Source organism: Anabrus simplex, chromosome 8 (assembly GCF_040414725.1).
Source record: "Anabrus simplex isolate iqAnaSimp1 chromosome 8, ASM4041472v1, whole genome shotgun sequence".
Classification (NCBI taxonomy): domain Eukaryota; kingdom Metazoa; phylum Arthropoda; class Insecta; order Orthoptera; family Tettigoniidae; genus Anabrus; species Anabrus simplex.
Genome location: NC_090272.1, coordinates 182529047 through 182555678, shown reverse-complemented (window position 1 = coordinate 182555678; position 26632 = coordinate 182529047). Strand labels below are relative to the sequence as shown.

The window sequence follows — 26632 nt, the reverse complement described above, 5'->3', positions numbered from 1 at the left end:
TTATATAGACTAATATCATTCCACGTCATCTCTCCACTGATAGCCCAGAATTTATGGCTCAGTTGAGCATCTCGTTTCCTTATTCTCAATTCTTTCCAGCACCAAAGTTTGCAATATTTTTGCAACACTACTCTTTTGTTGGAAATCACCCAGAACGAACCATGCTGCTTTCCTTTGGATCTCTTCCAGTTTTCATATTAAGTAATCCTGGTGTGGGTCCTCTACACTAGAACCATAATCTAATTGAGGTCTTAACAGAGACTTACATTACTCTCTCCCTTGCATTTTTTTCCCCTGCTCATTATATTCAGATAATCTGCTGTTGGGACATGGTCAAGTAAATCAGCTGATTCATATATTTTGATATTTATAGTTCAAATCTTTGGCATATTTTCAAAAGAAATTATTGAGTCACTGTTTTAGATATCTTCCCCAGTACTTTCAATGTTGCAGCAAATTAATGGATCTTGTCCTTGTGTAGTATGCATGTGCAATCCTTTCAATACAGTGGAACCTCGATTCTCCGTTTTTGGAGGGACCCTGGGGAAAAAAAGAACGTACCACACGGGAAAACGGAAAATCCGGGAACGAATGAACCATCAACAATTTGGCTAAACATCACAAAAATGAAATATGTAGGTATACTTATTCATACGTCCCTAAACAAAACCAAGCTACAGCCCCAGTGGGCCTTCCGCCTACCAAGCGACCGCCCTCGGTCCAAAGGCCTGCAGATTACTAGGTGATGCATGGTCAGTGTGACGAATCCTCTCGGCCGTTATTCTTGGCTCTCTAGACCGGGGTCGCCATATCACCATTAAGATAGCTCCTCAATTAAAGGTACCAGTAATCATAGAACGACTGAACCTGGAACCAGCCCTCATATCCAGGTAAAAATGCCTGACCTGGCCAGTAATCAAACCCGGGCCCTCTGGGTGAGAGGCAGCCAAGTTAGACCATGGGGCTGGCTTCAGACATGAATTACCGGTACGCGACTTTAAAATCTCAGTTTTATCCGGGAAACTTTGTCAGTTTCCTCTGAAAACTTCGTCATATTCCTTTGAAAACTTCTTTCAGTTCAACAACTTTGATCAACCAACTCTTCGAAAAATCTAATTAATACCTGTAATGCCAAGCCAAACAACAATCGAGCACAAGTAGTTTTTCATTCTCTAATCTAATAAAATAAAGCACATTAGATACAAAAGCGTTCAACATGATGCCAAAATTCTTTTTTGTTTTAATCTTCCATTGTAATTTGGTCACCGGTATACTGTTCCTAGTCAGTTTATGGAAATCTTGTACCGCGTAATTTAGGCCTACATCGACTTTTAAACGTTATGTTGAACTCGAGAATGTGGTTTCGAAAGTATCAATCCTGAAGTTCTCGAATGCATAATATTTAGTTCTGCCCGTCACTAATCACAATCAAATTGGAAAGAGAAAAAATACCATTAACACTTCCGAAATTACAATTATTTGCAACCTTGAGCTCAGCTGGTAAGCGCACTCGCTGTACAAGTCGGTACGAGTGCGAAATGATACAAAGTTTTTAAATGTAATGTGCGCATATAGGCAATCCCAAAACCTCCCATGGCTTTATGTATGTAAGGTGCAACATCTGTTCTGGTCTCGATAACATAATTGTATAAGATAATATTAAAATACTACTGTAAATTTGTGTTACTTAAGAAGGAACAGTTTTGATTCCTGCCTGAAAACCCAGTGACTATGCAGTGCCCTGAGGGAAATGCCGAAAACCTGTTCGGCAATACACTCGAAAAAAGTAAAAAAATAAACAGCTAACCCTAGACAATAATGTACACATTTTGCAAGTACAAACATTTGACAAAACTCGTTCCGTCTTCAAATAGAGCTGTTAAAATATGCTCTGTCTCCTTCCAATTGTTGTGGGCACTCTCTGCATTATGATTTCCAAAGATTCTCTAAACAATTCTACCTGAATGTGATGCTAAGATGATCCCTTATGCAAATTCACCGCCGATCGCTTTTCCAGTACAGTATTTCTTCAAATTACCACAACGACGGGACGTCAATACCAAGATCCGTAAGTATGCTGTAGCCATCCTTTCGTAAGATCCAGTTTCTTGAAAAACGCATGATCGAGGATTTAGTGTTGATGGGACTGAAATTTCTGGACATTTGATCCGGGAAATCGTTTGTTCGAGGAACGGATGATGCAGAATTTTTACAATGTGATTTAATTAGGATGCTCTCGGGACCACATAATTTGAGCTAATAATACGGGAAAATGTAGTTTCCGGGAACGTATAATCGAGGTTCTATTTTATGCCAGGTTGAGTGGCTCAGACTGTTGAGGTGCTGGCCTTCTGACCCAGACTTGGTAGGTTCGATCCTGGCTCAGTCTGGTGGTATTTGAAGGTGCTCAAATACGTCAGCCTCATCCTGATAGATTTACTGGCACATAAAAAAACCTCAACATCTCCAAAAACCATAAAAAGTAGTTAGTGGGAATAAAGCCAATAACATTATTATTTATTATTGCTGTTATTTTATAATTAGAATATGCCTGAATAGTACTGTAGTGTAGTTATTTTAATAGTGTCTTGTTTGTTTTACAGCTGTGTAGGCCTGGTGTAGAGTACAGCATTTATTTCCTTTAATTATTTTAAATTCCCATAATACGTTAGCTTATTTTTGTTGATTTCTTTCTTATTTCAGTAAAGAGGATTAAAGAATGGCTGAGAATGCAGGTTTAGGGACTGTGGGTATGACGGGGCATTAAAGAGTCTGAAATTAAATTAGAATGTATACTTCTCTAGATACGGCAGTGAACATCACTGATTTCAAAGGTTAGGTTATCTGGTTAAATTTCAGAAAAACTTTTCCCATGTAAATTTTTAGCGAGAAGGTTAGCATTAGGGTTCAGATGTTTAGGACCTAAAAATCACCCAAATATGCTCTTAGAAATAACTGCATATGACCCGAAAAATGAAAATATATAACCAAACATACATACTGTATTTCTCCAAATCCAAGACAACCCCCACTTGTTCCATCAAAAAAATTAAATCAGGCTTAAAAAGTTCTTTGTAAAATCATATGAATGTCTTTCTTGTACAGTACGCATTTTTAGACTATTTTTGTCTTCATGCCAGCACCGAGCATTGGCTTTAGTTATGACGGGATTTACATTTTTTTTTTTTTGCAGCTGCACAATTGTTCTTTGTTTTTGCGGGTTTAATAACCGTTAACTTAAAATTGGCATCATAATGTCAAAGAAAACCCATTGAAAATTTGCTGGCAATACCTGTTCCACTTGTCTCTACAACGATCCATCAGGAAATATTCCTGCTGTCTATAAAACTGTTACTTTTACTCACCGTAAGGTTCAACTGGCTGCCACTACACGTACATCTTGCTTGTCAGGTTCGGCCAACTTCAGCGGCTAGCAATGAATAGGCCTAATAAACATGCAAATGTTGGAGATCAATGAACAAGTTTATTGTGCCATAGTATGGCCATTTCGCCCATGCATTCTTTGCACGCGCACATACCTCATGATTTCATCTTCAACTTCTTTAAAGCACCCTTGTTGTAGGCCACTGATTGTATTTTTTTAAGCTACCTAATAATGTCCAGTAAAGGACCATTTATATTGGTATTATCTTTGTCTTCACGCTAACGCCAAATATTGGCTTTAGTTGGGCCTATGCCATATTTTCTTGCAGCTGCACAATTATTCTTCATTTGCCCGTGTTTAATAACCATTAGCTTAAAATTGGCATCATAATATCGCCGAGAACCCGTTGAAAATTTGCCGGCAATACCTGTCCCATGTATTTTATAATACAATGATCCATTACGAAAATATTCCTGCTGTCTATAAAACTTGATTTTACAAAGCATCAGGTACAGTAAACGCCTTACAGCTCTGCCACCGAGTAGCCGTGGCTTTTGTCAGAATTCGAAGGCTCACGAGTTTTGATGCCATTCTGCGAATTTGAGAAAAGTTTTTTTAGAGGCTAATAGAATGTCATTCTCTCTTCTCTATTTCACGAGATCCATTAACGTTACACAGAGACACTGTAAAACTGGTAACCGCGGCTGGTAATGTATAATAAAGTACCGGGCGTTGATTGTCAACAAGTTTTGTGTGGACGCAGGGGGTGAAAAGCAAAGTGGTTACCGTGGTAGCTGCCAGTGGTGTTCATTATTGTTAGGTCGCGAATGCAAGATGACTCTTGATGTTTCACATGAGATTCTGAGAAAGAAACATCGTCTTGGATTCGGAGAAATACTGTACTTCCCCGAAGGTTATTTTGCTACTAGTTCTTTGATATTAAATATACAATTCATTACACAGTTTTATTGCACTACTTCAGTTAATTCCTCACTAGCTCTTTCAACTTAATTCCACTAAGCTTTCTCGTAAATGAATTTTCAGTCATTAAACTATTAGTACTGAAGATATTTTAAATGAATATCACTGACTTACACAGTGGTGGCAGAGAGACCACATTGCTGTTCCTGCAAACCAGTGAAAATTGTATTTACCGGAATTAAGACAGGTGCCGTGACACAAAATATTTAACTGAAGTGAAATATAGAAAAAAATACATTCCTCTTATTCCCCATTCATCTCAGCATTTTTTATCTAGGATTGTCACTAATCTGATGGACATTAAAACATTTTATAGCACTTTAACTTCGTATACTTTGCAGAAGAGGATTTTTCCTTTGGTAGAGAAGCATTTCTCCCTGAACGTTTTTGTTTTATGGACTTAATAGAGTTCATTCTTGACAGTGAGGAGTGTGGGGGATAGTATGCTTCCCTGGCAAAGTCCTCTTTCCACATCAAGTCATTTTTGTTTCTCCTATCTTTGTCTTTACATTACTCATCATCATTATTTAACATTCGCCAGTTTCTACTAAAATATATAATTAAGGATACTATTAAACTAAGTGGACCGAGTAAGTTGAAGAACAGACTGTGCCATAGTGTTGTGAGAATGATTAGAATCTTCCTGTTGAACCATCTGAAGTTTTATTCTGAATTATGTAATGTTCAGAATGTAAACATTAGCTTGGGTTGACAATTTTGCCAGCCATTAGCCCGTTTACTAAAGATGCACATGACCAACTAGGTTCAAAATATTGTAATGCATCTACTTCAGTTTTGATAACATCTCTTACATGGTCTGTTTTGTTTCTGTCTCCAAGGTTTCCTGCCTAGTTAGTCATGGTTAATATTGAAACTCTCCTCCAAGTAATTTTTTAATAGTTTAGGAATGCTGTATGGCTCATTGTCTGGATGGTCAGCATTGTGGCCTTTGGTTCAAAAGGCTCCATGTTTGGATAGTGGCTGGGCTGGAGAATTTAATCATGTCTGGTTAATTTCTCTGACTTTGGGACTGGCTGTTTCTGTTCATCTTAATAAAAATCTTCATCTACATTCAATACACCACACTACCAACCACCACAGAAACATGTCATAGTGAATACAACCCTTCACATAGGGTTGGAAACAGGAAGAGCATCTGGCCTTAAAACTGGGCTGAATTCACTTAAAGTGCTGACGCCATGTAGTTGGGGAATAAAAGCAAGGATGAAGAAGAATCCTCCAGAAGAATACTGGGATGATGCCCCTAGCTTATACACTGTGGTTGCTTTGTACTATAGAAATGTGACAAGATGTAACTTTGTGTGAGCAGTAATTATTTACTTCTTAGTACAGTCATCTTATGTTCACATAGGTGTAATAAGTAAATTTTTCGTTATTGCAGGTCGCAAAATTGCTGCCAACTGTGTAAATGCCCCAAGAACTTGCCAGCTCATCGACAACTTCCCAGCAGCTCGAGATTGTCGTCGCGGCCAGGTTAAGTTCAGCGTGATGCATGCAGGAACACATGTATGGCCTCATTGCGGGCCCACAAACTGCCGCCTGCGTGCTCATCTTGGTCTCGTAGTACCCCAAGGAACGTCCATCCGTGTAGCAGATGAAACAAGGTACAGTCAGTCTATTTGTTTTGTATGCTTTAATATACAACTCAGAGTAATAGAAAAGTTGTTATTTATATTTTCACTCAGAAAAATGCTTTTTTATAAAGCTATTAACACCTCATTAAAACTTGAAAGAGAATTAAGAATACAATAAGTTGAAGGAAAAGCATTCTTCTTCTTCTTCTTCTTCTTCTTCTTCTTCTTCTTCTTCTTCTTCTTCTTCTTCTTCTTCTTCTTCTTCTTCTTCTTCTTCTTCTTCTTCTTCTTCTTCTTCTTCTTCTTCTTCTTCTTCTTCTTCTTCTTCTTCTTCTTCTTCTTCCTCCTGAGTAGCTCAGGCAGTAACCCACTGGCTGCGTGAGTCCAACTTGGCAGGCTCAATCTTGGCTCAGTCCAGTGGTATTTGAAGGTGCTGAAATACATCAGCCTTGTGTCAGTCGAGGTACTGTTACATAAAAGAATTCCTGCAGGGCAAAATTCTGGCATTTTGTTACCTCCAAAAACCATAAAAAATGTAGGGAATGGGATGTAAAACCAATAGCATTAATTATTAATTTTCTCTTCTCTGCTTTTCCTCTTCTTGCTCATACAATAGCACACATTCCTAAGCAGCCTCCACTACTACTCTTGTAACTGCAACCCTAAGAGTTTAAGTACAAAATTAAAACAGGTTATTTTTGTTCTGAAAGTTTATTTTCTATATAGATTATGAATACCTGTGTATTTGATTCGTTTTATATTTTTATATATGTCTTACCAATATACTTCCGAATGCATTTGCAGTGATTCCAGTTTTTATCAGTAATCATTTTACAATGTTTCCGCTCTTCTTTCGAAACATTCAAGTTTGTTTTCAAAGCATGAACTGCTTTCTTTAAAGATTAATTTTCTTCGAGTAATTAGTCATAATGAATACAGTATTCCCAGCCCTCATTCACTTCTTGAGTCAAGATATCCATAGAAGTTTCTTCTATTTCTGTGTGTGATTTCTTCGGGCTTAGATTTTCCAGTCTTTCTAAGGCAACTAAACAAGGTTTTCATTACTTTAAGTTGCAAAGCCAAATTTGAATTACTTGTATCCATTGTTCCCCATGACCTGGTCATTTCAGAGATGGCATAGCACCTGACTTCAGTATTTTCCTTAGAGATAATCCTAACAAACTGTTTTTTCAAGTCATCTTCATAAGCAGAGGTAGAAAACTGTTCGCTGCATACATGTGCATTTTCACACAGTTAACCGAGTCCAGCCGTTTACATTTAGTCAATTAAATTTTGCTAGTCACAGGTTGTAAACTGTGTATCTATTCCCTGGTGGTGGTGGTTTAAAAAAGAATAATTTTTACGCATGTAGTAGCTACCACACAACAGCTCATTCTACCTCTTGGTGGATTAATGACTGTTACATTTTTGTATTACTGCTGTCATGTTGTTACATTTTTTAATGTTTACATTTTGTGTTACTGCTATTATGTTCTTACGAACTGTTACTATGCTGTTATCAACTGTTACTAGGTTATTATAGTACTCTGGCACCATGTGGTGACTGTATGTTAGGCCTAAGCTACTGCTCAATGACAAAGTACAGATTTAACATCAATATTACTGATAATAATAAAAATAATAATAATAATAATAATAATAATAATAATAATAATAATAATAATAATAATAATAATAATAATAATAAAACTTTTGTGCGCAGTGGAATATAGGCCAGAGGGGTCTGGGACGTAGAGGATGGTAACAAGATATACAACTAAATGAAAAGATAATTTTGATTATAATAATAACAACAACATTTTACTGGAATGTGATATACAGTACGTGTGTGTACACAACCGACCAGCGGGTACAAAGCATCATCATCATCGGTTTGCCCTTCCAGCGAGCCGGGTAGGGTGTTTAAAAACGAGCGTCTTCCAAAGTTGCCTATTCAAAAAGATTTTGTTGTCCATGACAGATTCCCAATTCCACCCTCTTCTCTCCATGACTTCCGTCATTTGGTCCATCCATCTTCTTTTTGGTCTTCCAGCTGGTCTTCTACCTGTTATTCTTTTTTCCAAATAAGCACATGGTAACCTTGTGCTATTCATTCGTTTAACATGCCTAAACCATTTAAGTCTAGATTACCTAAGTCTTTCCTCCATCGATTCATTTAGACCTAGGTTAGATCGGATCTCATCATTTTTCACATGATCAAGTCGTGTCTTTTGGAGGGCAGTTCTAAGAAATTTCATTTCGCAGGCTTGAATCCTGCTACAATCCTTTGATGTTAGTGTGCAGGTTTTCAGAGAATATGTAAGGATGGGTGCAAAGTATGACTTGTACAGGATCATCACTAATGGTAAAAGGGGCTTCAATATATTCATAGGCTTGTTTTGTGGAACCTTCTCATCCCATAGTAGGTGTCTAACGATACTGTAAAAGTCAGAGTTTTTGGTTACTCTGTTTGTTATTTCTATCTCAGCTCTATTATTACTAGCCATTACACTTCCTAAATATCTGAATTGGTATACTACTTCAACTTGGTGGTCCTGTATTTTTATGTTGCATTCTGTATTATGTCTGCTAATTTTCAATGCTGCTGTTTTTGATGGGTTCAATTCATTCCATAATCATCAAACTTCTTACACCATGCATTCAGATTATTTTGCACTCCCTCCTTTATTTCATCCGATATTGCTATATCGTCTGCAAACACGATCTTAAGATCTTTATTACCTTTTCCTTTTAGTTCCTTTAAAATGATATCCATAACTGCTATGAATAGAAGAGGTGATAAGGCACTTTCCTGTTGTACTCCTTTGGTTGTATTGAACCATTCAGAGTGACCATCTCCAATACTGACACAGCTTTTACAATTAGTGTATAGCATTTAGATCTTCCTAATAAGGTACTCTGGTACACCAAGTTTTCTAAGACTTTTCCACTGAGTTCGATAGCTGCAGTTGCTTAAGTGCAGCCAGTATCCGGTAATCGGGAGATAGTGGGTTCGAGCCCCACTGTCAGCGGCCCCGAAGATGGTTTTCCGTGGTTTCCCATTTTCACACCAGGCAAATGCTGGGGCTGTACCTTAATTAAGGCCACAGCCACTTCCTTCCAATTCCTAGACCTTTCCTATCCCATCGTCGCCATAAGACCTATCTATGTTGGAGTGGCGTAAAGCAAATAGCAAAAAGACTTTTCCAAATAGTTTATCTAGGAACATTATCATACGCCTTTTCAAGGTCCATAAACACAATAATTAGGTCTTTTCCTCTTCCCCAGTGTTTCTCTGCCAACATCCTCAAAGCAAATATCAGATCTGTTGTGCTTCTTCCAGCCCTAAAGCCATGTTGTTCCTCTTCGAAGATAGGCTCTAGTATATCCCTTACTCTGGCTTCAATGATCTTCTCCATAATTTTAATGTCATGTGATAGGAGGGTAATGCCTCTGTAATTTTCACTTTTCCTTCTACTCCCTTTCTTAAAGATAGGAACTATCATCCCTTTTGTCCAATCTTCAGGTATTTCGTTATCCTTCCGTACGTTCTGAGAACTCTATACAGCCAATGTATTCCTGGTGGGCTAGCAGCTTTGATCATGACAGCTGTAACTTCATCAGCTCCTACTGACTTACCACTTCTCATCTTATCGAGAGCTTGCTCTACTTCTGTCCATGTAATTGGGATATCTTCCTCTATTTTTTCTGCCCTACATCCTCAACCGAAATCTCCTTAGGGCCATTTAGGAGCTTGTCAAAATACTGTCCCATTGTATCCCTGATATCTTTCATATTGCGAACTATAGCCTGTGGGGGTGAAGTACAGTGGGGACTATGTGGGTCCCGAGACCGCTACGGTAGCTGTGAAGGCCCTACAGGAATCCTAAAAAGGATGGCGGCTAACAGGGTTCTGGTGAAGTCACGACAGGCCTAGCAAGCCGGTGATGAATATTAACTTGCTTTCAAGGAAACAAGGAACGATAAGCCGGATGGATGTAACAGACGACGACCCTGGTGAGGAACTGGGTTACGAATTGGCACACTGAATATACAAACATTGACTGGAAAAGTAGAAGAGTTTGTAGGCATGATGGAAAGAAGAAAACTGGATGTGCTAGGGCTGGCAGAGACTAAGTGGAGAGGTGAGGGTAGGAGAGAGTTGCAGAATGGTTTTTGGTTGTACTGGAAATGGAGTAGGAGTGGTAGTAAGAAATGGATTGAAAGAGGAAGTAAAAGGGATAAGTGACAGGTTGATAAAAGTCAAAATAACAGTCAAAGGAATAACCTGGGATATTGTACAAGTGTATGCTCCACAAGCAGGATGCATGCATTAAGATAAAGATGACTTTGAGGAAGAATTGGAGAGACAATTGAATGGACAAAATAACGTGGTAATTGGGGACTAGAATGCCCATGTAGGCATGGAAAGGAAAGGTTATGAGAACGGGCTTGGATTTCTGCAAAAGAAATGGGATGATGGTCGGGAACTCATTGTTCAAAAAGGGAGAAAGCTATAAGATAATGTGGTATAGCAGTGGAAGGGGAATGTTATAGATGTAAGGGTAATACCATCAGAGGCCCTAGATCAGGGCCACTCAAACGCTCAAAATCTCACGCGTGCAAACTGAGGCACAGAATTCCTGTGCACAGTGCAGCGGTCCCATTCGGCTTGGCTCAAACTAACGCTTCATCTCTGGGCTACTCGGCTAAGCTTGGCTCAACTCGGCTCGGATTTGGAGCGCTACAGAGCAAGTGAGGAAGCGGGAGACAGGCGGAGCAAGCAAGACAAGTGTGGGGAAAGAGAGAGACAGCGCTATTGCTCCAAATCTAGAAGTGGGGTTCTGCACTCTGGTCAACCAAGTGAAGTCGTCTTTTGCACTGTGCACAGGCCCTGCCCTAGATAGTGACCACAGACTACTGGTAATGAAACTGAGAACAATGACGGAAAGGAAGAGAACAGAGAAGCAAGAAAGACGTATCAAAATATGGAAACTGAAGGAAAAGGAAACCAAGGAAGAATACCAGGAAAAAATAAGATTGAATGTACCAACAGATGATACAAAAACAAATTCCTAATTGTCAAGCAATTTAGTATATCGACAAAGTGAAAAATCAAAAATACTTAGTTATGAATCTGTTTAAGTGCGATACGGACCATGAAGCTGATTTTATGTAAGACACGACTGACACAAAAAGAGTTCTAATAGGAGTAACGGCAGTCACATGAAGATAAAATTTGCTTGAAGAGTGAAGTAGTTCAAAATAGGGAAAGCATGTAAGTCCAAGCTTGCGCCTCTATGTCTCACCTGAAACCTAAACAGCAGCAGTCAAAGGGACTAGAGAACCAGCTCTGACCAGTGTGATGTGCTCGCACATCCAGCGGGGAACAGCCTCTCATTCATCCTGCCCAGCTGCATAAGGTGAGGCGTATTTATATGATCGACAGTTCATTCTAGAATGTGTGAGACATTAGAGCGATGTCAGATGAACAGGAGAGTCAGCTGATTGTTCAAAATGGCGGTCGGTCTGTGGAGAAAAAGTCCGGCGAATGGTAGTGTAATGTGAGTGGCTGGTACACAAGGTAAGTCGCGGCACAACAGTACATAACAACAATGTACTACATGAAACTCACTCACAGTTAATGCTTTATAAATATTTACAAACATGAGATTACAAAACTTCAGCACTTAAGGGCACAAAATTCCCACAGAACTGGTCTATTCAGCCATGGACTAGCACATCGTAAATTCATGACTGACTAGATACACAACGTTTCACGTTCTGCTATTCAACATCGATCCGGTCAGCCGTGGCTAGTCAGAAGTCGCAAAGACAATCATCTCATCTCACAGTCGTAGAGTATTTGCTCAAATTCAATGACCACAAACTTACAGAAGTTTTTAACCGACTATAATTGTAAATTTTCAACACAGTTGATTGTAAAAAAAAAAAAAAACCTACAACCTGTTTTCCAGTCAGTGACTGGGTCAGGGATGAAATGAATGAAGCCCCCATCTTGCGGTGAGGATGGGAATTGTGCTGGCTGCCGAGGCCTGTCGTACTCCTCTGGGGCAATGATTAAAGACTGACACATGAAATGAAATGATAGTGGAGAGTGTTGCTGGAATGAAAGATGACAGGTAAAACCGGAGTACTTGGAGGAAAAAACCTGTCCCGCCTCCGCTTTGTCCAGCACAAATCTCACATTGAGTGACCGGAATTTGAACCACGGAACCCAGCGGTGAGGGACTGATGCACTGCCGCCTGAGACACAGAGGCTTTACAGTTGATTGTACTGTATATCAAATTCAAGGGAATCCATACCATGTTGTAGATAGTTATTTAAGACATGTGCAGAACATCCAATACCTATCAGTTTATCCTCATTTGAGGTTTTCAACTTTGAGTATATGTTGTTATGAGGAGATCTAGCTAATGCCCCAAACATCATATTGCAGTTACCACCGGAAAAGGCAATAGTTGGTTTTTTTTTTTTTTTTAAGGATGAAACTTTGTGAGTGATGTTTTCACGTAATCTGCAATAGTTAGTGCAGTCTCATTTGACTTGCTTTGGAAGTCTTAAGAGTTTAGACTGTATTGTCCTATTTTTCCAAATGAAGTACTGAATCAGGATGAGAAATAACTTTACTGCTAGATGATTGTTAGCGTTAGTAGCTACACCACTAAACAATAAGTTTTTCAGTCGAACACGGTTTGTACTTCATTAGGAGACAACACCAAATTCACAATTGCTTCTGTGTTTTTCGTGCAGGCACTTGAAATTTTCTGTACAATTTTAGAATCAGGAAATATTTTCATCACAAGAGCAGTAGTACACTGTTGACCTGTAGCTATTATGATACTCCACACAATGGAAATCCAGCATTCCTTCTGCTGCATGAACACCATCTCTGGTTTCTGGTTGAATGAAGAAACTTTTTATTGTTGATGATAATTTTTCAACTGTTCTTCAACTTCTATTCTACAACTTCATATCCTCAATGTGTTCTACAACTTCACCATATGCCTCTGACTTTCGTCTTTTATCTTCAAGATCATGATTAACTTCGGATCTCTCGACTAACTTTGACTTTCATTCTCTCTTCTTTACTTTGATTATATACGATTTTTCGCCATCGTCTAATTACAACCGCCCGACTATCAACTTTAATTTTTATGCAATCTTACTACTTGTTGTATAACAATCTGTTGTTTTATCCATTGCACTTATTTTAGCAGCCTTCTAATGTTAATTTTGTTAATACTTCCACTATTATATCTCATCACATTGTATTTTTAAACCATCATTGTTATTTTTAATGTTATTTTACTTCAAATCTCTTCAAGATTCTAAAATTCATTTCATTATTACATGTTATTTAGACGCTTATTTTTAATTTAAGGTTAAGACTATGGCGGATGATGCCTTCAGGGAAGGCGAAACATGTATCACTATTAGTTAACAAATTTATGTAAATCATCCAAGACGATTTTGTATTGATTAGGTGATCTAATAAATAACTTAATGTTATTATTTCAATCAAATATCATCAATACGGACCAAAAATGATATTTATTACATGTAATTGCTATCCAATGAAACAAGTGTGATAAATGCATATTTCTAACCCTATAATGTTAACATTTCTGAAGCAGATGATTAATACAAAACAGATTTGATAGCTTACTGTACACTTGCACAGTTATTAATTAATAACATTAGAATTGTATGACCCCCCAAAATGAAAACCCAGACAATTCTATCCTTTCACAAAAACCTGGCTGGATCATTTTTCAATAGACAAAAAAAAGAGGACATGTCCAGAAAAAGAGGATGTATAGTAACACTGAATTCCACTTGTCATATAATTGAGGAGGCAAAACCTTGCTTGTGTTCTGTTGAATGTTAATTATAGTACTTTATGTTTGTATAGTAGTAGTATAGTAATTTACCTATCTCCTAGACATTCTCCCTTTTGATGAGGTAATTAAGGCCAAATCCAGTATAAAAGTTTGAGGAGATGGCTTTATTCTATATATATGCTTCTTACTGTGTGGCTGTATAAAATATGTTCCTTTTTTTTGCAGGAGTTGGGAAGAAGGAAAATTGTTTATATTTGACGACAGTTTTGAGCACGAGGTGTGGCACAATGGTACCACCACAAGACTTGTTCTTATCGTTGATGTGTGGCATCCAGAATTGACAGAGGAAGAGAAACGGACGTTACCAGCTATTTGACCAGTAGGTACTGTAAAGGCTAACATAATAACGTTACTGTGGATGTCTCTTGAGTTCAACTGAAGATAATTTACCTGCAGGTGTACCACATTCGTCAGCTCCTAACCCTGTCCAGAGAGTTGAAAGATAGCCAGGGATTATATATCTTATTTTTTTCATTTCAGTGGAAAAACAGAATATATAAACCAAGCAAATGCCATAGATGCTGCAATGGCAAAGTGGTGGTGAATTAATGATTGGTTTGTGTTTGGTCACGTCAGTTTATGCGTGCATAGTAATCACACACCTGGTTGTTGTAAAAGCATCATCGACTACTAAAGGATTCTACATGAACAAAATAATTATAAGCTCTCGTTGGACCCTGTTCAGTAATGTTGTGTACATAATTATAGTATATTGGTCTCAGGTAACTTTCAACAGTATCTTAGTTCATTTCTTTCTTTGATCATGTAGCCATACTTTGTCAAAACAAATCCATTTAAAAAATACACAGATATTTTTATGACATCTGGGAAAAATCAGGAATCTTAAATCCTGACAACCTACCTGGAATCATTTTTTTTTTTCCCTTGTGTGTTCTGATGCTCACAATCAAATAAGATAATTCAGTAATATATCAGTAATTGTGCTTGCTCTTCAGATACCTAATATCTTTGTCCTTTGAACATGCTCGTAAAATGTTGTCATCAAACAAATACTTACCTGGGGGAAAAGAGAAAATGGTGATGGCCTGAGTTCTTTATTAATACTCTGATTTTAGTATTTATGGTATTGTGTAGAAAATGCATGCCAAAGAGTGGAGGGAGTTTGTTGATTATACCTCACGTTACAAACCACAGAACATCTTGACTTATCAAATACAGTTTACTGTTATTATGAGAAATACAAAATAGTTCATCTCCTGTATATTGTAAATAATATTTCCTAATAATGTAGTTTTGTACATTCTTACGTGAGATGTTACTTGTGTGAAAGCCATCAGATTTACTTCGAGGAAGTCTTTTGATATTAATACAAGCCGTCAGATTTACTTTGAGGAAGTGTTTTGATATTATTCCATGCCATTGATCCATTTTAAGAAAATGATGCTAGATCCTATGATTGTGTTCGGATATAAGGCCTTGTACTTTGTTTACTAATTTTATAGTTTATTATTGACATCAGTTTTGTCCGTTTCCTGTGTTATGTTCAGGTGTATTGTGATTGTATGTTACCCAGTGCGATGTAGTTAGTGATAGCAGTATTTGAGTTTGTATGTCAGGTTCATAGTCAGTAGATGTAATATTATGAAAGGGATGTTGAGTGCTATTTATGAGAAAATGTCCAGCTGTATTTATTAAGTGCCTTATACATGTGCAAATAATTTTGATACAAATAAACTATTTGAGACAGGGAATATTGGTAGTTTTATTGTACCTGGCTCCAAGATGTCTTCTCTCACATGTCAGTGGTTTTCAGATTACAATAGAAGGTTGAATAAGCAATGTGATCTTTTCCCTCCATTGCATTCATATTGTATAATTACAAATCAAGTTACAGCTTGATTTGTCATTTTTGTGTTCCTCTCTATCTCTTATATTGACCCACTGTGTTCCTTTTCTCCTTTTATATTTGTCCTGTGTTCATAGTCTTTTAGCACTTTTATTAATCTTTATTGTTTTGTCTTTTCCTGTGTTTTCTGGCTTTCTTCTTACCCCACACTCCCCACATCAAGATTAACATGCGTCAAGATGGCTGCTCAGTAGGTGTTGATGCCCATCCTCTTGATGAAGCTAGCCATCAGAATTGAGCTCATCGGGGGCTAAGAAGAAAAGGATGTAGAAGAACTGGGATTTAGCACGGAACCAATTTATTTGAAATTACAGTAGAAGTCCGCTTTAGCAAGTACGGCGTATAACGAGAACTCCGTTATAGCGGCAACACTTTCCTGTCCCTTCAAAATTCCTATATTAAACTGTGTATCGTCCTTCGGTTACAGCGAGAACCCTATCACTGGCGCATCCGTTATTACGAGCAATTAAGCGCGCGCGATTTTTCCGTTACCGATATTTATGCACCCCAGCGATGATATTGCATGCAATCGATTACCTTCAGCATCGTTTTCTCGCTATGTGCACTAGCGATTTCTCTCGTCGACATTCGAAGGCGATGTCGGAGTCGATTAGTAATATCCGTCGACAGTTGTTCCGTAAAGAAAATTCGAAATGAAAGAGAACATATTTTCGTAATAAATGCATAAATAACGTGTCCGATAACGGTTGTTAACTCATTAAAATTAAGGCTGACTAAACGACCGCTTAATTTTGAGGCTAAATACTGCAATTAAGTAAGGATGGGATACACCTTGAGATATGGCAGAGTGCTTAATTGATTTTAGAGGTTGGTTTATATTTTGTCGCGTCTGGTTAAATTACGGAAAGGCTAATATGAAAATTTATTCACAATTAAGTATTTATTTATTTTCCACCTAGTCGATACAATGATTGCTTAAGGCAACTTTTAATGGTCAAAAGTGGTACATGTTTCGTATATTATCAACATCTTCAGCCACATAACACTGTTTAGATGAAAAATATATAAAATTGACAAAGTAATGCTTTAGATGAAGTGTCCTTAAAATTAACATAAGATTGACAAGATTAAAACAAACAAATAACTCAAGAGAAAATATATAAATTATTTCTACAATAGAAAGCAGTCGTCAAGGAAACACTTGTACAATATTCCATAGAGAAATTGTCCTAATAAATATTCTTTTCTTAATAATTCATGAAAAAAGATCAATTTATAAATTAAAAATTATACAATTTATAAGTAATTATCGAAATGAAGAAATCCTGATATCACAGTGCGGCTCTTATTATTAATGTAGATGAAAATATAACTAATTCCTAGTTGTCAAATTTTATTAAGCCTGCTTTCCTTTGGAACAGTAACTCCTGTCATTCTTTCACAGTTTTGCGCCGGGTGTAATATTGATGATGCGTTCTTCCTTGCTCTTGCACCTGAGGAGGTGGAGGAGCGGGGGATATAGGTGTGTCAAGAACTTCCTTGCTGTCACCTATAGCTTCAACTGAGGAGGAATAAGTTGTAGGGCTATCTGTAGGTGGAGAAATTCCAATTCTTTTTTCGTGATCCTTCTCAAGCATTTTCAAATATACTAGAATTTGATAATATAATGGATTCTTATATTCTACAGCCTCATTAAGGTTATCCTTTTTCTTTACAAGTTGGTCTAGATGAATGTACAGGTCTTCATAAGTGTTCATTAAGCTGCCCTTTTTTAACTTTTTAAAGCTATAGGTGACAGCAAGGAAGTTCTTGACACACCTATATCCCCCGCTCCTCCACCTCCTTAGGTGCAAGAGCAAGGAAGAACGCATCATCAATATTACACCCGGCGCAAAACTGTGAAAGAATGACAGGAGTTACTGTTCCAAAGGAAAGCAGGCTTAATAAAATTTGACAACTAGGAATTAGTTATATTTTCATCTACATTAATAATAAGAGCCGCACTGTGATATCAGGATTTCTTCATTTCGATAATTACTTATAAATTGTATAATTTTTAATTTATAAATTGATCTTTTTTCATGAATTATTAAGAAAAGAATATTTATTAGGACAATTTCTCTATGGAATATTGTACAAGTGTTTCCTTGACGACTGCTTTCTATTGTAGAAATAATTTATATATTTTCTCTTGAGTTATTTGTTTGTTTTAATCTTGTCAATCTTATGTTAATTTTAAGGACACTTCATCTAAAGCATTACTTTGTCAATTTTATATATTTTTCATCTAAACAGTGTTATGTGGCTGAAGATGTTGATAATATACGAAACATGTACCACTTTTGACCATTAAAAGTTGCCTTAAGCAATCATTGTATCGACTAGGTGGAAAATAAATAAATACTTAATTGTGAATCTATTGAAGTGCGATACGGACCATGAAGCTGATTTTATGTAATGAAAATTTATAGCGAGAAATGTATAGTTTCTCTACTGGCGCTTGAAGTGTGTTTTCATCATACGTATAGTACGGTTAAGTTAGGATACGTGACGCTGTTTGAATAAGAAAACTGAAACGTTTGCAACAAAATGCTATCGATCATCTTCGGTACGGTATAGTTTTCTCACTTTGTGCATTTGCGAGCTCTCTCGTTGACATTCAAAGGCGATGTTGGAGTTTATTAGTAATACCCATTGACTGATGTTCTCTAAAGAAAATTCGAAATGAAAGAGAAAAACACGTTTTCATAATAAATGCGTAAATAACGTGGCCGATAGCAGTTGTTAACTCGTTAAAAATAAAGACTGAAGTAAACGATATCTTAATTTTAATGTTATATACGGAAATTAAGTAAGAACGTGATACACCTCAAGATATGGCAGAGTACATCACTGATTTCAGAGGATATTTCATATCTTCTCGCGTCTAGTTACGGCTATTTACATGTAAAATTTTCGTGAGGAGGTTATTTCTCTACATGCGTTTCAAATATGTTTTCATGATAGGCTACATATACGGTTAGGTTAGGTGACGCTGTTTGAAGAAGAAAGCTGAGGTATTTGCCGCAGAAATCTCTGTAGTGATACCGTATTTCTCCGAATCCAAGACTTTTTTTTCTCAGAATCTCATGCGAAAACTCAAGGGTTGTTGCATTAGCGGCCTAACAGTAAGTTAAAGGATACCACTGGCAACTACCGCGGTAACCACGCTGCTTCTTTTCACACGGGCACAGAACTCGTTGACAATAAACGACCGCCTCTTTACTACACATCGCTAGCCGTGACAACCGGTTGTACAGAGCCTGTGTGTTTCTCAAATCTGCAGAATGGCATCAAAGCATGCGACCCTTCGAATTCTTAGAAAAACCATGGCTACTCAGTGGCAGAGTCATAACGCGCCTATTGTACTTGACGCTTAGTAAAATTAAGGTTTATAGACAGCAGGAATATTTTCGTGATGGATAGTCGTACCACGTGGAAAAGGTATTGCCGGCAAATTTTCAACGGGTTCTAGTCGATATTATGATGCCAATTATAAGTTAATGTTTATTAAACACTCGGAAATGTAGAATAATTGTGCAGCCGCAAGAAAATACGGCATAGGCCTAACTAAAGCCAATATTTGGCGTTAGCGTGAAGACAAAGAGCTAAAAAAATGCGTACTGTACAAAAAATGCATTCAGTGGTCCGCAACAAGGACGCTTTAAAGAAGTCGAAGATGAAATTGTGAGGTATTGTGCACGAAAAAGCAAGGGCGGAATGGCCATACCGTGGCGCAATAAACTCGTTTGTTGACTTTCAACGTTCGCGATTAGGCCAATACATCGCTAGCCGCTGAATTTGGGCGAACCCGACAAGCGAGACGTGCGTGTAGCGGCAGCCGGTTATATCTGACGCTGCGTAAAAGTAACAGTTTTATAGACAGCGAGAATAATTTCCTGATGGATAGTTGTATTGTAGAGACGCATCGAATAGGTATATTGCCGGAAAATTTTCAACGAGTTCTCTTCGGTAATATGATGCCAATGTTAAGTTAATGGTCCTTAAACCCGCGGAAATAAAGAATAATTGTGTAGCCGCCAAAAATAAAGAAATACAGCGTGACGAAAGTGAATTTTCGCGTCTAAAAATAGTCTAAAAATACGTAGGCCTACTGTACAACAAGGCATTTATATGATTTTACAAACTTCTTTTTGATCCTGATTTAAATTTTTTTGAAGGAAAAAGTGGGGTTCATCTTGGATTTGGAGATATACGGTACTATATTTTTTTCAGAATGAAATTAAACATACACTTTCACGTAGTATCGGATTACAAAACAAACAAGTAAGCCGTAGTGTGGATATCATCTACGGAAACGCAAGTTTTGACAAACTGATTGCCGTTTCATACCGATTTTAAATTGCATGAAGGGTTTTCCGGCTTTTATACAAAAATCGGATATAACGACAATCCGTTATAGCGAGCAAATTTTTCGCTGTTATGAATTCTCGCTTTGACGGACTTCTACTGTATATGAAGATTTAGAGATTGGCCTTGTCCTTTTGTGCTTTCATGTTTGTCCTTGTCTCATTTTCTCTTTCATGCTAACCTCTCTTTGTGTTTATCCTATTACTTGTTCCCACCTTTTTATATATAACTTGATTTGTCCCAATTGTTTGTTCCTTCCATTGGTTTTTTTTACATACGAAGTAGCAATCAGTGAAGTCTGGTAATGATGCTTCCACACCAAGCTCTCTGTCCTTGGTCAGTAGACAGTTGCTATCTCTTCATGTCACACCACACTGGTGGTTGTTCTGTGGTCCAGTATTCTGAGTTTCTTCAGGACATTTGTATTAACATTATTCAATATGCTATTATAATAATAAAAAGAAGAATTTTTTTAAAGAATTTCGTGTGGCTGTTAGCCTAGCGCAGCTCTTGCAAGGCAGGTCCTCTGAAGGGAGTGGGGCATGTCTGCTGTGTATAGGATATTGTGTATTATTGTATTGTGTGAAGTGCAGGAATGTTGAGGACAGTACAAATACCCTGTCCTATAGCCACGGGAATTAACCATTTTAGATTAACATCCCTCCAACCAGCCAGGAATCGAACCCAAGAACCACCCTGCCTTGGAGCAGGACATGATGATGATGAATTGGCTGCATTACAGAAGTTCAGATATTTTAAACATGTTCAACACAAATTATTTTTATCAAACTTCTCTTACAGTGTTCTGATCTCACCTTCCTTAATGTGGAACATTCAGTGCATAACCGAAACTTAGACTAGGATTACTGATCTGTTTTCTAAGAATGCTTATTAACTGCAGGTAACCGTTGTGTCTCATTTTGTTGAACGAAGAAATAGTTTATACATGACACATCAAAACCTTTCACATTCTAATGATCATAGTAAGGTACATTTTGTGATGCACAAAATTCAAAAGTAATTATATCTTTTTAGCACATTGAATACCCTTTACCTATTATTAGGAATGGTTCATTCCTGCTTGATGTCGTGAATTGTTTGTGCAATATGTTTTGTTTGACTAGCTGAAAATTTTCTACTGCAAAATAGAATGAGGGATAATCTTGTTTCTTGATATCGACAAAAATATAGACAATCTTCACTTTTTTTCCTTTATTTTCTGAGTGTCTCCTTATCCTAGTCTGCTCATGTCAAGGATAAAGCTCAACCATGAATGTGCATTTCATGAATGTGTCACATTCGTTATGGTAGCATAACAAATAAAGCAAAATTTGTACTTTCATGAAATTGGAACTTGCTGTTATTTGTCAAGGAAAGCAGACACAACATTTGCAGAACAAAGATTAATGTAATTAGATGCCAGCCATGCACTTATGTCTAAATGTGGATTTTGGCACATTCACGGTTTTGGCATCTAGGTGACAATGCCATAAATTCAAAGTCCTGATTCCCATCAAATTCTATATAAAAATACCTTTCCTTTTTGCATCACAATTTTTTACTATTGCTGCTTAGTAAAACTGTATTTTTCCCAATCCTGAAAATGTTCTTTGCCATCCCTTGCATGTTGAATCCAACACAGAAAAGAGCCCTTATCATTGGGGACAGGTTGGGGAAAATTTCATGAAACAGGAAAGGGTAATGAATTCCTGAACTTTGCAGGGTAAACTGCACCTTTGAGGAACAAGCTTTTAGCTTCAGGAGAGTTCATTCTGCCGAGAACATCGTCTTGCGGCTACTAGATAGAACTGTGGTCTGTTAAGTGTGGGGGTGAGGGCATCCAAGATGGGAAGTTCATCTGACAATACAGACTTCATCACATTCCATCCATTGTAGCTTAATGATAATAAGCCACTTGACAATGTTACTGCCACTACCTCGCTATAGTATGAGAATAGATTCTTTCGACCGAGCGAGTTGGCCATGAAGTTAGAGGCTGTGAGCTTGCATTCGGGAGATAGTGGGTTCAAACCCCACTGTTGGCAGCCCTGAAGATGGTTTTCCATTTCCCATTTTCACACCAGGCAAATGCTGGGGCTGTATCTTAATTAAAGCCACGGCTGCTTTCTTCCCAATCCTAGCCATTTCCTATTGCATCGTCGCCATAAAACCTATCTGTGTTGGTGCAACATAAAGCCAGTTGTAAAAAGCTTCTTCTGAAACTAGTCTGTCAGTGCAAAGACTATGAGTGAACAGTACACGTTGCTATACACATGGATTTCTGTGCATTCTGAGTAGCAGAAGTTAACTTATTTTAGTAGTAAATGTATCATTATAATCATGGACAAGTGCCTGATTCACAGTGGTAAAAAGTAGTCCCTTGAGTGTTTCATCAAGTGGCTGTTCACACAGGAAAAAAGGTACTGAATAAAGAACAGGATACATATTTAGTTACATGTTCACCTTCCACATCTGCTTCATCTCTCACCGCTATTGTTAATTATTTGATGAAAACAAAAGTGCGCAAACTAGGTTTCACTCATATTCTTGTGAATAACCAGGAGCGGCTTTGCTAGAATATTTTAGCCAATGATAGTTTGAAACCTGCAAAAGTTACAAGACGCTTCCAGACAAAACTTCTGGATTATGCAAGTAAACCTATTGACTTTTTTTAAGAGTCACAAACAGTAATTGAAAGTAAATGTAATATTCCTAGAAAATCAGGCTACAGTGCCTAAGAAAGCACTAAGAGCATCCTTAGAGGTTTTAACTAGCACCATTTGTTATCGCAGGCCACTAATAATTATTATTATTACTGTATCATTATTAACAGAAATTCATTTGAGCCAGACTTTTGTGCAATCTAATGAGTCAGGGAGGGGAAGGAAGACGGGGGGATGGGGCAAGAAATGTTGTGCACAACATATAAAGTTTGTGGAGGACTGCTCTAAATATTGTATACGAACACTATATTCTTATTATTCATTATTTTCTAAATTTGATGTAATCTTTCCACTTGTATTGTGCTAAATACAGTCTTAAAAGACTGCAGTCCTTGGTAATAACTTGACAAATGTTTATTTAAAGCATTTTAACTGCTACACTCAACACAGCCTAGGCTCCATTCATCAAGCCCTTTGGCTGGAAACACTAGGAAACTAGGAAACACTATACCTAGAACACCTGCCAAAGAATCAGCTCTTCTTGAAATTGTTTCCTTCTTTAATTACCATACCTTTTTTTCTCTCTCATGTGTTTTACCAACTCTTCATTTAGCAATTACAATGTTATGGTCTCCTCCAAAATCCTCTCTTGGCATATCTGTGACATCTTCCAGCTGCCATCTCTCACCTATCTCTGGTCAAAATTTTCCACATACTGTACTAGGTCTTCTCTCAGAATAACACCAACACCATTTCTTGTATTCACATCCCCATTCCAGTACAATCTATATTCTTTCTTCAGTTCTTTCTCTCCTCTTCCTTTCCTCTTAATCTCACTCATTGCCATCATATCTATATCTTTCTTTTCCATATAATCCACCAATTCCTCTTCCTTGCCACTAGAAGTAACAAATTAATTCTTGCAGTGTTTGCGTCATCTGGTCGTCCACTTTTCACATTTCCCTCAAGAGAGCAGGAACTGTACATCACCTGCAGGGAACGGCCTAGCATTTCACTGAATTTCATCAATAGGGTTTTAATTTGATGTGCTCTGCCACCCAAAGGCATTTTAGAGCTACTACCAGCAATTGATCAGTATGCTATTATCATTGAGTGCAGACGCCTATCACCGCCGCCTATAACTTGAGAACAGATGCTGCTTGATGGGCTCCAGAATCATTTTGTACATTCAAGGGTTCACCTTGCCTAATGGAACTCATCCACCCAAAGCTGTTGGCCCCCTTAGTGGGTAGAGTTGCTACCCAAAACACAGCGTTGAGTCGCTGTCTGTACGGTCTACTCCATTACCATAGGGAACCGATTAGTTCATTGTTTTAATTGTTATCATTACTGTCACACTGTGATTTGTAAATGTAATTTTATGGTAAAAATACCTTTCTGAAAATCTCATACGTAGGGCCTACACAATATGAGTGCTAAAAATAAACACCCAGACTTAAGTGGGGCAACATTTTGTATAATAGAAGATAATTTTTTTTAAATGTGAAGATTTGATCAAGTTTGCTACATTCAAAGTAAGGCAAAATGTCTATGATTAGTAAATGAATTTTCATCTGTAACAGCCGGGCTGGGTAGCTCGAATGGTAGAGTGCTGGCCTTCTGAGCCCAACTTGGCAAGTTTGATTCTGGCTCAGTCCGGTGGCGTTTGAAGGTACTAAAATACATCAGCCTCATGCTGGTAGATTTACTGGAGCATAAAAGAACTCCTGTGGGACAAAATTCTGGCACTTTGGCATCTCCAAAAACCATAAAAATGTAGTTAGTGGGACATAAAACAAATGACATTATTATTGGGACAATGCATAAGTTCATGCAATATTCTTTTGAGTTGGCAACAATGCGGCATGAAAGGATTACTTGTTTGAATGGTAAGAATTTCATTTTGTCCGTATTGAACTGAGATTACAATTAATTTAAAAATATATTGTGGTTCCACCTATTCATTACAAGAAAACTTATTAATGCAAGGTTACATTAAAAGTCGTCTGGCTCCATGGCTAAATGGTTAGCATGCTGGCCTTTGGTCACAGGGGTCCCGGGTTCGATTCCTGGCGGGGCTGGGAATTTTAACCTTAATTGATTAATTTCGCTGGCACGGGAGCTGACCTTTAGTCAGGGTAATCTTCAGCCTGTCGTTCAGAAGGTTCAAGGTAAACATTCACTGGCAAATAACAAGAGTGCTTAAAAAACAAACTTTTTCACATGACGAAAGTTTGAAGACATATAAGAAAGATGCACTGAGTATACAAAGGTCTTTTAAATTTTTCAAAAGGTGTAAGGTAAAAAAATCAAGAGCAAATAAAAGACTTAGAAAACATATACTTTTTCACAAGCGAAAGTTCAATATCACATAAAAAAGATGCACTGAGTATTCAAAGGTCTTATAAATCTTGATGAGTGGTGTCTTTAAAAAAGTTGGAAAGATCGCAATATGAAGATAAAGTTGGAATTCAAGAGGACAAATTGGGGCAAATATTTGTTTATAGGAAGGGGAGTTAGGGAATGGAATAACTTATCAAGGGAGATGTTCAATAAATTTCCAATTTCATTTAAGAAAAGGCTAGGAAAACAGATAGGGAATCTGCCACCTGGCCGACTGCTCTAAATGCAGATCAGTAGTGAGATTGTATCTCGATGTTGGATCTTGTAGTCATATGTTTTATATTAAGAAAACAAATATCTGGTTGTTATTGTTTTTACATAGTAAAGATAAAGTTAAGCACCAGTGAGAAGAGAAATAAAAGCAGAAATTGGAACAATTGAGTATCACAGAAGACGACTGAAGGTCTCATTAAATGAATGCTCAAAGAGTTCTTAAGGCGTTTAATTAAACAAACCTTAAAAAATACTTCTTATCTCTGCATCGCTTGAGAAAAAACAAAACTTTACAACATGAACCCAGGTTTGCCCATGACTAAAGCCCTCCCCAAGATTCATAAAGCCGACATTCCATTCGCCCAATAATCAATTACAAACCCAGTCCTTTGTATAATATCTCCAAGTTCATCCAAAGAGTTTTAAGGAAAAACTACAAATTTTTATCAAACAAATCCATCAAAAACACCATAGATTTAATAGAAAAAGTAAAAAATTTCAACAACCAACCAAATCATTCTCTGCACTCTTCTGACATCATCAATATGTACCCCAGTATTCAAACCTCAAAATCACTCCCCATCATTGAAAATAACCTAAATACCCTCACCTAAGTAAACTAGATTTCAGGACTTAATTTCTATTTTAACATTCGCCATTAATAATAACTTTTTTACCTTTGACAACACTATGTATCAACAAGATGGCTTAGCAATGAGTTCACTGGCCACAAGCATCTTGGCAGAGATCTACCTAGACTTCTTAGAATACACAAAAATTGATAATAATAATAATTTTACCAGTATCCTCTTTTGGGACAGATATGTTGATGATACGATCGTTATTATGAATGAAGAAATTAACACCACTGCTTCTACACTTCTACTTCTCAACAACATTGACTGTCATATTAAATTTACTCTTGAATCCAAAACTAACAAAGCCTGGAGACCAGGTACAAAATCAAATTGATTTTATCCTGATCAGAAGTCGTTGGAAGTCATTTGTTTTAAACAGCAGAAGTTACCCTGGTGCTGAATGTGGTTCAGACCATATCCTTGTCATCATGAGAATGCGACTGAAACTCAAAACCACAACAAAGGTACGGGAAATTAAATTTGATTATAGAGCTCTATGTAGCTTTGGCGAGGCTATTTGTCCCAAACTACAGTCATTAGGAATAAATCCCACTGACACTGCAGATTCGGATGGAACAACTTGAAGACTG

The 26632-nt window shown here is 37.4% G+C and overlaps 1 protein-coding gene across 9 annotated transcripts in view; it reads left to right on the top strand.

Moving 5' to 3' along the window:
• The window catches only part of Asph (Aspartyl beta-hydroxylase), a 294582-nt gene extending 278983 nt beyond the window's left edge, over positions 1–15599 (top strand). For 6 of the 9 annotated variants that reach the window (XM_068228879.1, XM_068228881.1, XM_068228880.1 and 3 more), the window contains 2 exons: positions 5769–5991; positions 14053–15599. In XM_068228879.1, coding sequence (XP_068084980.1) covers positions 5769–5991; positions 14053–14203 — 374 coding nt within the window. In that variant the 3' untranslated portion in view covers positions 14204–15599. The remainder of the gene's footprint in view (positions 1–5768; positions 5992–14052) is intronic. The other 3 variants (XR_011018630.1, XM_068228878.1, XM_068228877.1) reach the window with 3 other exon arrangements.
• Positions 15600–26632: the final 11033 nt, after the last annotated feature.